This window comes from Antrostomus carolinensis, unplaced genomic scaffold (genome assembly GCF_000700745.2).
Source record: "Antrostomus carolinensis isolate BGI_N321 unplaced genomic scaffold, ASM70074v2 scaffold11212, whole genome shotgun sequence".
Classification (NCBI taxonomy): domain Eukaryota; kingdom Metazoa; phylum Chordata; class Aves; order Caprimulgiformes; family Caprimulgidae; genus Antrostomus; species Antrostomus carolinensis.
The window spans coordinates 17816-31356 of record NW_010301624.1 but is presented as its reverse complement, the minus strand read 5'-3'; the positions used below and the strand labels follow the sequence as shown (position 1 = coordinate 31356).

The following is a 13541-nucleotide window of genomic DNA, read 5'->3' as shown; positions in this document are numbered from 1 at the left end:
GAAAGGGGGATAATCTTCTGCACAACTAACTTGTAAAAGTGGACCTAAGCTTTGGAAGTTGGATGAAAAATGACTACTTGACCACTTTAGATGCATACTTTCCTTTTTGAAAGTCTTTATATATGAAGTATATTATCTTTTTTTCCCCTCTAGGTCTATGATTCCCAGTAAATAAATCACTAATGGGAGAGGGACACTGAAGGCAAAATGTAAGAATTCAGTATGAACTCTTTGTCTCACAGAACAAACTATTCTCTCAAACCATACCACACTGCATATTAATAAGGAGGACATAAAATTAAAGTATATATTAAAAAAATGGTTAATCACCTATTCAGGGAAGCTGTACACAAAGCGGTTTATCAGTTTTCACTGACATTAGCATTTCCTGTCTGTTATTCTGCATTTCAGCATCTTGGAAAGATGCTACTAGGTGAAGTACAGAACAAGTTTCTGAGTAGCAACAGTGAAATCAATTGCTACACTTGCTTTCAAAAAAACACATTGATCTCAAAATTGGCTAAACCCAGAACTGTCACAGCAATATGCAGAGGCAACCTGTGAAAAAGATAACAGCCGCTTGGTGAACTAATAAAAAGTCATATTTTATGATTTTTGTGCTGAACTAAGGTTTAGGCATGTAAAGTAACAGAGATGTTTACAGCTCTAGGTACCAACTTCAGAAACAAAGTAAGTTTCAAAAGTCACTAAGCAAAGTGAACAAGATCCCTAACAAGTTTTGTTTTGGGGGATTTGGTTCTTGGATTTGTGGGGTTTTATCTATTATTTACAGTTAACTATAGTGTTTTAAAATCTAGCCAAATACAAATAACAACCCAACTAATTCACCAACTTATACAAATCAGAATGGCAAATATAGTTTAAGTTTAAACTATACCATGTAGACATCAAATTCATCCAAGCATCTGAAAGGAGATTCAGTAATGGACCACAGAGAAAGAATAAAACAAACTGTTGAGAAGGAACGTTCACCTCCTGATAAGGATCTCACATCATTAAGGGCAGCTTTGTCTTCCTCTCGAGGCTGAATCTTGAAATAAAAGTATTAGAGGAATTTTTAAACCTGAGATGGAGACTTACTAACAGAATCATAATTTTAACAGCAAACACATTACACATGAGCAGACAGAGATGACCTGAGAACAATTTTATGCACTTCACTGCCACTGCCATTCTGGATTGGGAAGGCTCCCAGCCATTTAATAACACATTTCTAGGATCACTGAAACTTTCTCCATCACAGTAAAATACATTGAACAGATTTAATGACTCTGCCAGTGTTCTCCTGGTGAGACACTGGAACAGGTTGCCCAGAGAAGCTGTGGATGGCCCCTTGGAAGTGTTCAAGGCCAGGTTGGATGAGGCTTTGAGCAACCTGGTCTAGTGGAAGGTGTCCCTGCTGATGGCAGGGGAGTTGGAACTAGATGATCTTTAAGGTCTCTTCCAACCCAAACCATTCTACGATTCTGTGATGATTCTTATTCAATTCTCTATTTTTAATAGCTATTAAACAATGTTTAATAAATGTCAACCAGTGTAGTTACCTTACAGTAAAATCCAATGGTTACAAGCTACAGTAGAAAAGCAGTTAATTGATTTACAGCAGGAGTTTAAAGGAGGAACAGTTTCTTTACATAAAACATTGTGAACAGTCCTTTGATTATGATGACACCTTGTGGCATTCCTCCTTTCAGATTAAACTTAAGTATTTTTTTTTTGTCCTGTTAATTACATTACCTTTAACAAGCTATGCAGGGAAACAAGAATTATTTTAGAGTGAGGGGTCTTTTAGTCTTTTTGTTAGGGGGCAGGGGGGAGGTTTGTTTTCTTTTTAAAATTTACCTTCCTTGACTAAATATAGATTTCTTGCATGAGACACATGAAGCATCAACTATTAAAAAAGTATTCTGATAAAGCCAGGTAAAGACTTGACATTTTATGGACTGAGCTTCAGTTCTTCAGATACCTATCCTCCACCTGTTTCATTAGGACTGTGTCACTACACATTTTTCCCCTCAATTCCTAAAACTGAAGTCTCCCACAGAAATAAAAGTAAATACCCTCATGACTAAAGCTTTTTGGGAGTTATGTTAAAAGATACACAGAAAAAAAATAACATTGAAGCTTTTAACCATTAAAAGTTATTTGAATAACTAGAGCCATTATACAACTGCACAAATAAAAGCAAACTCCCTATCGATGAAATAGGAATGAGTAATTCTGGAAGACCAACTAGGATGACCACTAGTGAATTCTTATCCTCAGTCTAAGACCACAGTCCAAATTTATTACATGTAATCTATTTATTAGGTTGCCCAAGGAAGTTGTGGATGCCCCCTCCCTGGAAGTGTTTAAGGCCAGGCTGGATGAGGCTTTGAGCAACCTGGTCTAGTGGAAGGTGTCCCTGCTGATGGCAGGGGGGTTGGAACTAGATGATCTTTAAGGTCCCTTCCAACCCAAACCATTCTATGATTCTGTGATTCTATGAATCTATCATTCTATGATTCCATGATTCTATGAATCTAGCAACCTGCCCATATAAGATGGCAATATGTTTTTTGTTCTTGCTTCTTTTCAACAACATCCTACAATTTAACATATCAAATTTTGGAGAGGGGACAACAATTTATTCTATTCTTTAAAATTGATGTTTTAGCAGCTGAGAGTTAAAAAAAAAAAAATTCATTACATATTATGATAATTGAAGTGATATAAATTAACTTACTGTTATTGAAAGAGTCTCATTCTTGTGATCGAAAAGTATTTTTCCAGAGCAAGCTCGAATACGTAATAAATGGTCAAAGTAGAGTTTGCATCGTAAGGACAGGAGCCTTAGATCAGTTAAATCAAGCACACAAATTAGGTCAGTAAGTTTTAAAATACATGAAAAAGTGACAACAGATTTTTATCAACAGTTACACATGGTAATCTCAAATATGAAGCCCTGCTCCACTAATAACATTTTCCCAAATCTATTACGCTCTCGAGCAGGTGACATTCAATATTGGGCATATTGGAGAGAATCAATGACACAAAGTAACAAGGCAAGAAATCCAGATGTACGGGCTTTGTATTTTCTAGAAGTCTGTCTCAGTAGACTGGAAGCTTTTCACACCTTTCTTCCACAACTTCACCAGAAAATGACCACATTCCACTTCTTTCCTATCCAGTATCAGGACTGCACAGTAAGGATAGTAAAGAATTTATGTGGACTCTGCTAGACTCCAGGAATTAAACAGTGTTGAGTATTAATTTCTCCTCTCACCCACTTCCCTGCCAATCCTAGCATATAATTCCCCAATAGACAATACATCACAGTTCCTTCAGAAAAGAACTATGGTGCTTTAACACATCTTAAAGTGGGATTCATACTCAAATTTGGGCACTAGGAAGATTCTTTTTGACATATATGGGCACCATAAGGCAAGCAGCATCAGATTCTGCAGATATATCTTACCTACTACTATTTCTACACTCCATCTGCAAAGGCTGGGATTCTCCTGATCATTACCATTTGTCAGGATCATACTGGTACCCCCTCCAAATCCCAGATCAAAAAGTATAAAAAGCAGAGCCAACATAGACATCCCCCAATTTCTGTTGAAGGGAATGATAAAGGATAAAAGACTGCACTGGAAAACAGACTATCAGTCCTTTTGAAGGGAGGCCACCACAAAAATCTTCATTGATAGGTATAGAAGCAGGACTGAAGCAAGAAAGAAGGGGTGCACTCGCATCGTGGGCACTCCATGTCAGAATAATCTGTCAAATAATAGAATTTAAATAAAGATCTTGAATTTTTTTCAGCACAGGGCAGAGAGATAGTGTTTGGCCCACAATGAAATTATGTGAGCACAGCACCACTAATTATACTCAATGACAATGAGTGACAGTCCAGATGATTTCACTGCTATTTTACTGACCAAACTGGCACTGACACAGAACTGCCTTGGATTAAGTCAGCATAGTCGAGGCCTTTGGTGTGAAGCAAAATACAGCCTCCACTGATCACATCGTTTTTCCAGCTGTCAGTCCAGGCTGCCTATAAACTGTCAGGCACAATAGTATTGGATCTCGGAGCAAGATCAGGTTAGAAAGATTGCTGTGAATACCACCTTAAAGATATCTCATTCTCACACGTCTGCTCTATAATTTTCAGCCTGGAATATGGATGTAAACTTACATCTACATGTTACATTTATTTGAAACCTGAAGTTACAGTAAAATTAACTCACCTTAAGAATTGCCAATATATTTTGAATCTCTGTGTCATTATTTCTTCCAGCAGCCTAATAAATTTCTTTAAGTTCTTTACTTTACTGTTTGCATCTTCATATCTTTCCTTTGCATCATGAAATTGCCTGTTTTAATTATCAGAGATTCTCGGATCAACATGCATTAAGGCAAACACAAGCTATTGTTGTAAATGCTGAAAATCAATTTGAGAATCAAAACATTCAAATAAAAACTTTCTTGCGAGGTTATATGTTAAAGCTAAAAGCATTTGATGAGTCAGGTAAGACACTGTTCACAAATGAAAAGTGGTCAAAAATTAAATTTTACTTCTATTTTTAATTCTTTTGAAAGGAAACTCTTACAACCAAGGAGAATGAATGACTGGACTCCCCACACTCAAGAATATCCAAGGTGAGTGATTCCTTGAAATACACTGCAGTAAAAACCTTAAGTAATCACCTAACTTCTGCATTAGTTATTCAAATTAGAAGTATGCTTAATGCTCAGTACATCACAGAACGGTGAGTTATGTTCACACCACGTAGCCATGACTGGGATACCTCTAAACATTTCTGATTACTGGTAACTTCAAATATATAGTACAGACACTGTCTAAAAACATTAGAGTTCAGCACTCCTAAACCTGTTCAGTACTGGTTGACTAAGCAACCAGCACAGCATGTTTCCACACCTTTGTACATGGTGTAAGTACCAAAAACACATATAAATGCATTGTGAGTCAATAAGAAAACTCTTCTTTCCCCTGTCTTTTCCATCTTACCTGAACTACTTTAGGCATTAAAGATGACTTACTGTACTATTTCTTCTCTGTTTCCATGGCGATCATTTTCAGAATTTATCGTCTCTCGCAAGCGATTCATTTCTGCATCAAGACTCTTAACAGTTCTGCTGACCTCTAAGCGCTCTGGGTAGATTTGCCTAGCTTGTGCGATTTTTTCCTAAAGTTAACGTTTAAAACTCAATTAATTGTTATATTTTCTAAAATTCTGTTTAATCTTCACAACAAATATTTTATGCTATGGAAAAACAAGGTCTCCAAGCAAGAACAATGTTTTTGTATCATTCTTCATATACTTATCACAGCAAACCTAGTTATCATTAACAATTTTACTAACAACATTTAGAGGTAGTTTTCAGCACTAAGAACTGTATCCAAATGAGATCTTTAATATGTTCACAGTTATTTAGTTAATACACACAAATAAAGAACCAAATTCACCATATTTAAATAGGACAGTCTTCCAAAAGTCTTTGTGGATGTGATTTCAGAGTTAGTTAATAAAGCTGGATTAGATAACTCTTCAAAAGATCAGGTATAAGTTGGTACAAGGAAAAACCTATCATCCAAAAAAACCAAACCAGTAGTATTCAACTGAACTTAAAACATAAATTTTAAGGTTAAGTAATTTTAATCTTTTCATTGCAAAATACAGAAGTAGCTGTAGGTAGCTAACCCCTAACTTATTTGTAGAGACAGAAGTGGTGCTCTGCCAGACCAAAGACAGGCCTAGATTCCTTCATACAAAATTACTTTTACTTGATTTAGATGCAGTCAGCTTAAGATATACCTGAGAGAATATGAAGTGCAGCTGTGAATTAATATGGTCTGTATGTTGAACAAGTGGAATGATTTATTATTAAATATTAGAAGGATCATGACCATCTGACTTCAATAAAGAAAAAAAAAAACAAACCACACACCTACCTCTAATTCTTTTTCTTTGGCAGCTAATAATTCTTTATGTCTTTTTATGCAAGCCAAGTGTTCTTTCTGTTTGTCTTCATAGTGCTGCAAACAACGTTTACTGCTTTCCAGTTCTGCATCAGCCTGGTTTAATTCTTCCTGTTTGGAATAAAACAAGGTGCAGTAATTGAGCTGTTTGGAGTAGATTCCTAAGCATCTCTTTAATGTTTACTGACTTATCACAGGTAATTATGTTGTTTTTAACAGTCTAATTTATTTTGCTTTCAGTAAGACTACTCCTTCTAAAGTCCAGGAACTTTGACAGCAACTTATCAGAAAGTCTATACTCAATTCTGACAAGGACATAATAAATGCTTGTAATGTTTTTAGGACTCATACCTCGAGGGGATGTTTTAAACTTTGGCAAAAAGCTATTCTTTCTCCTAAGCCTCCAAAACCTACATTTATTTTATACACTACATTCTAGCCAGAACTTCTGATGGCTGTGTGTCATCAGCCAGAACTGCATTTCTGTGTGTAAATTCAGTGTCCTGCCATACCCAAGTGTTGATACAGTTGAAGTGATATATCCTTCCAGAGAAGCAAAGAAGTATAAAGAATTACATAAATTAGATGAAATTTCTTCCTTATCCCTGTCAAGTAGATGGTTTATCTTAAAAAATAAAAATAAAAAACCACAAACCAAACAAAAACAATAAAAACACTCCCAAAAAACAAAATCAAACAACAAACCAGAAAACCAACCAACATCAACAATCATGGATGCTCTTACCTTTCTCTAATCCTGCCTTAAAGCTAGAACTTGCTATATGTCAACAGTTCATTAAACAACTGTAGAACACATAGTAGCACATCTAATCTAAAATACTTTCAGGAATTTAAGGGTTGCCCTCTACTGCTTAATAACTATCAATAATGTCCTAATATTCTGAATAAATCTATTCTCCTTCACTGTTCTTCTTTTTAAACAGAATGTATCTTTAGAATTTCCATATTAGATACATTATAACTAATATATTTATTCTTCCTATTTTTGTTTGCTCTTGTTTTTTTTTAATCTAGGCTGACTACATTAAGTGTGGCATAGAACAGATTCCTATGGTGATTTTTCTAAGTTTTTCCTCATTCCATCCTTCTACAAGCTTACAATACTGTAAACATGCCAGACTCTTGTTATTTCCATTTTCAAACCATTAATTATTCTTGGCTACATGAGACTACCTTCCATTTGCCAATATCAAATTTTGCATGTCAACACTCTGCTATTTATCTTAAGTCTTGCTACTTCTCTGTGATTTCCAGGTGTCTTCTGTAGTCTTGAATAATTAAAGCTATGTATTGGTACCTTCTGTGATTATGCAACTTTACAGAATAACAACCATTTCATATAGGGACTTCAAATGCTATTTTGAAAACTAATAGTTATGAACACTCTTAGCCAGGCCTTATCAGAAACAAACAAGCCAGAAACCAAATGTGATGCACTAAAAAGGAAAGTCGAGGAAAATGATTTTCCTTCCTTTTCAGTCCATGACTAAAAATACCTGCAAGTAAACTCTATTTCGACATAAAACACTATAGAAACTACACTTAACAATCAACATAATCTTCAAAGTATTGCCAAGCTTATTTCTTGACATGCTCTACATGGAATGCTCTATTTCCATTTTCATAGGTAGACCTTAAATGTATCAGGAAACAGCATACTCTTCTCCTGCCTGCTTTTAACCTCATTCCCCTTACCACACAAAGGGAATGAATTAAAAATACAATATGAAATTATTGCTACCTTAATTGGACCAACAATTTCTTCTACTTGATGAATTTTTTCTTTCATTTCTTCAAATTTTTTTTCAGCTACCTGGAGAATATTTTTCAGTTCTTCCATTTTTATGCTTTGCTGCTGCATGTCTTTTTTTACAGATTCCATCTTACCCTTATTTTCTTTGGCTTCATCTTCCTGTCAAAATATATTAAAATGAAGAATAATAAAAGGAGATATACATTTGCAAATTACTGCACAAGATTTGTATTTTATTATCACTATCAGGGTACAAGATTACATGGAATACTCTGTAACTATAATCAGAATACCAGCAGCTCAATGCAGTTGTCACTAAAGCCCAAAAGAAGAGACTGACGGATCTTGTAGGAGACCACTAAATCAAACTGCAAAAAAGTGGACTTTCCTAATTATCTGACTGAAAATTAAGGGGACTTTATTTGTGAGTTGTGATAAAAAGACTAAAGGGGTTAGGACTTTGTGAAGACTTAGCCATGCTAATATTTTACTACAGTAGTTTTTTAAACAAAAGAACAGGTAACTTCCCTCTGTGACAGAGTATATACACTGAGTATGCAAAGAAATACACAAGGAGTAAGTGTATTATCACTGTTGCCTAGGCAATTATACCATTCCTAATCAATTAATTCATCATGATACATTTTTTTCTGATACAAAGAGACAAATACTTCAAAACCCGGGAAAAATATGTAAATGGAACTTTGTATTGCTAAGATTCTTTTTCACAATCAGGCAATTGTGAAATCAAGGTAACAATGAAAGACAAATACCAGGTGAACAAAAAGCAGGAATAAGTACATAGCAGTTGTCAGAAAGCACAGAAAACAGAAAACCAACCAAAATCCAAGAAAGTAATAAGGAGAAGCAAATATATAAATCTACCAGTTGCATAAGACCATTATCAGAAGCAACAGTAAAAATTTTTACTTTCAAAAAGCAAGTGTCCAATAATTTTCAAACAGAAAGATAATCTCCTACAAAAAGGTAACAGAGTATTTTTCCATCTCACCAAAAGTATAAAGAATATACTTTTTTTAAACCAACAGAAATAGATTATCTGGAAAAGAGAAACCCTGCAAGACCTTACAGAATCTGTACCAATCACTTTTTCAGTAAATTTTGAAATATTTACTTACATGCATGCATGTACACACACACGAAAGACAGACTACTGAAAAAGTGTGAGTTTGTGCCAACATCAGAAATGAAAAAAAAAAAAAAAAAAAAAAACAAAACAAAACTCTAGGCAACTGTCCTGCCTCTCACTTATCCCAGATAAAACAGTGGGAATACTGACATAAAATCTAACTGAAACAACGGTAGTCATGATTATTGTTAACATCTATCAGCATGACTCTCAGAATTTAAATCCTGGCCATCTATACATTAGATTATTACAAAGTAACAACTGAAATTCACAGCCACCATCATACAAATCACAATAGAGTAGCAAATATTTTTTTTCTGTTCTTAAACTACTATGCATACATTTTAAGAACACATGGATAACAATAAGAACTTTGGAGAAACTGTCATACTCTACCATGATCCTTCCCGAGGGCAATATATGAACTTTAAAACTTCTACATGGTGAAGCTACAGCAAAGCAAGAAACAGTGGGTTCAGGGCAGAGCAGCAGTGCTGTGACATAAATTATGCTCCAGAGTGGCTTTTGCCTATGCTCTGACAGTGCCACTTCTGACCTCCAAACCTACAGCACTGCTCCTCCCCAACCAGAGTTTTACAGCTTTGCAGGTCTGGCATGAGGAAAGAAAATGCATGGAATATCCCTTTACAACACCACCTTGCCTTCCATAAACCTGTAGTGCCATTGGTTTGAAAAAGGGCATAAGGAAAAAAAAAACCAAGAATAAAAAAACCCCAACCTATTGAAAACTCACCAAAAATAAATAAAATCATGCCACTAACGTAATTGTAGATGTTCAGTAAAGTGTTATATTCTTCATTATTTATCCAACTTGTACACTAGTTGAAAACCTACAGTATTTGCTTATTTCAAAACACTGCCAACATTAAGAGACATTATTTCTTATCCTTATTGACATCATTAGATATCTGTTCTTACTAATGTACGGATGTCCACTGACTGGTGTTCCTCCATATTTTCCAGATCTGCTATTTCTGCATTTATTGTTCTTTTTTTTATCTGAAAAGAAAAATAAAATATTTTTATGCTTATTGAAAGAGAAAAGTTCACATTTGTTCATTTAAGTCAACACAGAAAGCAAGATATTTAGTCTTTTATTTTCATTAGTGCCTACAAAAGACAGGACTCTTCTCACTTACCTATAGAAACCATTTTTATAAGATGTAACTTGTTCTGAAAGTCACATGCACTTTAAATCATTATGTTATTATTATATTTCCATTCAACACAACAAATGAATAAAATATACTTTATTTTTCCTTCAAATATTCATTTTCAGCAATTTGAGTGCCAGATTTTTTGCTGTTTCTTATTTGTAATTTACTGAATATAACCTTACACAGTATGTATTATTATCTTACACTGCCTCACTGTAACATCATTGGCTACCACAAATATATAACCTACCTAGAAGTACTGGAAAACAAAGAAGATGACTAATAGTTGTAAAACAACTTATAAGTAAATTAACATTAAGAAAACTCAAATGTGAAATATTCAGCGTATTAAAATTGGTTCAGAATATAAATGAAGAGCATGAACGGAAACAAGATTCTGAGAATGAAGAGGTGTGGCTCAACAGAAATAACGGAGGGAAAAGCAGGGAAAAGAAACTTGCATCAAATATTGCAAAAACTTCCTATTTGTGTCAAAAAAGCAGAAGAAATTAGTGACATTTAGCACAAGAGGAAAAAAAACCCACCATACAGAATATGCTAGGATTAATGTGATCTCTATCATTCTGTCCTAAAGGATGAAAGCATACCACAAAAGTAAACATAACAGCAAATAACAAAAGTAAGGATAAACATGCAGAAGTCAGAATGAGAGGGACTGATCAGTTTCTAAAAATTAACTTCTTACCTGTAATTCTTTTTGGTGTCGTCGATGACCGTGCAGATGATCTTCATTCTGCCGAATCTCCTTTTCAATGGAATACAAACGTTGCTGAGATGCTGTTATCCGTGCCTTTCTGTTTTCAATTTCTTTCTCCAAGTGACTTTAGAAAAAAAGTGATACTGAGATATTAGATATTACACAGATATTATTTATTACACACTCACAGAGAAATACACAACATTAAATGCATGACATGACAAAGGGTAAAAGAAGTTTGTTATGCACTGGATGGTTTGAATGATCAGTAAAGAAGTATCAAAGCTCTACAGCAGGACTCATAACCAGTAGATAGCTGTTTGATATTAGGAAGAATTTCTTTACTGAAAGAGTTTTCAGGCATTGTAATGGGTTACACAGGGCAGTGGTGGAGTCCCCATCCCTGGAGCTATTTAAGAGTCGCCTAGACATAGTGCTGAGGGACTTGGGTTAGTCGGGACTTGTCAGTGTGAGGTTAATGATTGGACTTGATGATCTTAAAGGTCTTTTCCAATCTAGGCAATTCTGTGATCCTGTGATGGCCCTAGTTCAACGCCTAGCGGATAAACTATTCACATAATTTAAAACACCTATAACCTCAGTTAGCAATTTTCACAAACAGGTCAAATGCTTGAACTAAACAGGGCTGTTACTTCTAAAAACACTACTAGATCTTGAGAGAAAACAAATATTTTGACTAGGACAAAACACTTCCAGACAGAGAACAATAAATTAACAGAGATATGAAAAAAATATTTTATATAGTCTCATACTTTTCCTTCTACAAAGGAGGTCATGACCAGAGATTTCCATAAACAATTATTTCAGTTTGTGGTAGAACTATTTGAAATGCAAAACAAAGCCATCTTTTATTATAATTTATAGATGGAAAAACTTTTTGATAAGAGTCTTTCATCCCTGCAAAAGAAAGGGGAAGCTTTACTAATACTACTGTAAAAAAAAAAATAATCTTAACACAAGTGTTTAATCCAACTTTTGGTATAGATGCATGAAATGGACTAATTAAGTCTGATCCCAGAATTGCTGTTTAATAATTAGCATATACTACTCCAAATAAATGTGGCATTGCTTTATGCTAAATTCTGAAGGGGCAGTGGATGGGAAGACATTTTTCCGTTTTAACTGGCCTGTATCATTCCCCCATAACAATACTAATGTCTATAACACTTTGAAAGTTGAGATAAATCTTTGAGTGAAGTTCACTATGTCATGAACAAAGTACAGTTAATTGACATATTTAAAACTTTTGAGTTTGCAGAAATTAATTTTTAACATTCAATTCAGTTGTTAATACTAAAATTAAAATATTTACTTAATGTCTGCAATATAATCTAAGCCTCAAAAGTATTTTATTGTCACCAATTTGCTTGTGACAGTTCAAGTATTTATACTTTGAAATATGTAGTGGAAGGTGTCCCTGCTGATGGCAGGGGGGGTGGAACTAGATGATCTTTAAGGTCCCTTCCAATCCTAACCATTTTATGATTCTATGATTCTGTGTTTGGCTTTTTAAACTACCATTTTGAAAGTAATGAGAAAAAAAAACAATTAAAAATTAAAATTAGGGGGAGGGGGAAGACAAGTTTATTGGAGACACTTACCATGAGTTAAATCAAAAGCCCAAGAAAACACAGATGCAAATTTTGAAATCAGTAGGACTCACGTGTGCCAAAGTAATCTTGGTTTGAATAATCAGGCTTCCTTTACAGTAAGCTATGATACCACTGATCAGGTATTAGATTTTTACAGAAACAGTTTTGAATTCACGCTCTTTTTCAGCAACCATAAAATAAAAAGGAAGGCAGCTAGATTTCCTGGAGTATTCAACCCAGCAAATCCCTACTTGCTGGGCAACATTTACATGCCACAAGCTGAAAAATACCTAGGTACAACTCAGGATTGTATCTATCACAGAAAGACACTGAAATAAAGAGTTTTTCCAGAATTCTCAGAAAGGAAGTGTAAATCTCAGAAAGAAAATTGAGAGACTGGAGAGCAGCATGCGTGCAATTAGACAAATATGCAATTCCACTGTTCAAGTCCACAAGTGCACTTTTTACAAATACAACATTACAAGATGCTAACCTTATTTCTGCTTCAACATCTTTGCTTAGGAACTTGGGTCTGAGGTAATCAGAAGAGTAATACCGTCTTTCAAATACTTGATCACCTGCAGCAGTGAAAGCTTCTCTACAATTTTTCGGCGGCCGACTACGCTGCATTACTTCACGAGCTTTAACATTACTCTGAAAAACACAATGATTTAGCATACTAAAGAAAACCAACAATAATTAAAAAATATCAATTTAAAACTTGTCTACAAGTTCTCTCCCAGAAGTAATTTTGCTTATAATTTGCCATGGGGAAAAATAATCACTAACCAAAAGGTCACTACGCAAAGGTGTATTTAATTATCAAGAGTGGAATACACATACAGGAAACAATATTCCAAAGAGCTGTGAAGGACATCAAACAATATTCATTTACAGTTTGGGGAAACATGCTGGTAAAAAAAAAAAAAACCATTGCCAGTGCCAGACTAAGTGGTCACAAGTGCCTTTGTCCGAAGCGACGGTATCCAGTGAGAAGTACTATTTCCTCCACCCAATACCCATTTAACTTCTTTCTGATTCAGTTGAAATTGTTCAGGTAGGGCTCGAAGATAACAATGTTATGAAAATCAGTGGTTA

General features: G+C 34.7%; 1 protein-coding gene across 2 annotated transcripts in view; it reads right to left on the bottom strand.

Annotated features, from left to right (window-relative positions):
• The window catches only part of SMC6 (structural maintenance of chromosomes 6), a 29285-nt gene that overhangs the window by 2353 nt on the left and 13391 nt on the right, over positions 1-13541 (bottom strand). For both annotated transcript variants that reach the window (XM_010163535.1, XM_029083915.1), the window contains exons 16-24: positions 12937-13097; positions 10819-10954; positions 9874-9954; positions 7773-7943; positions 5984-6121; positions 5071-5216; positions 4257-4382; positions 2747-2852; positions 899-1051 (exon numbers count right to left, since the gene is read on the bottom strand). In XM_010163535.1, coding sequence (XP_010161837.1) covers positions 899-1051; positions 2747-2852; positions 4257-4382; positions 5071-5216; positions 5984-6121; positions 7773-7943; positions 9874-9954; positions 10819-10954; positions 12937-13097 — 1218 coding nt within the window. The remainder of the gene's footprint in view (positions 1-898; positions 1052-2746; positions 2853-4256; positions 4383-5070; positions 5217-5983; positions 6122-7772; positions 7944-9873; positions 9955-10818; positions 10955-12936; positions 13098-13541) is intronic.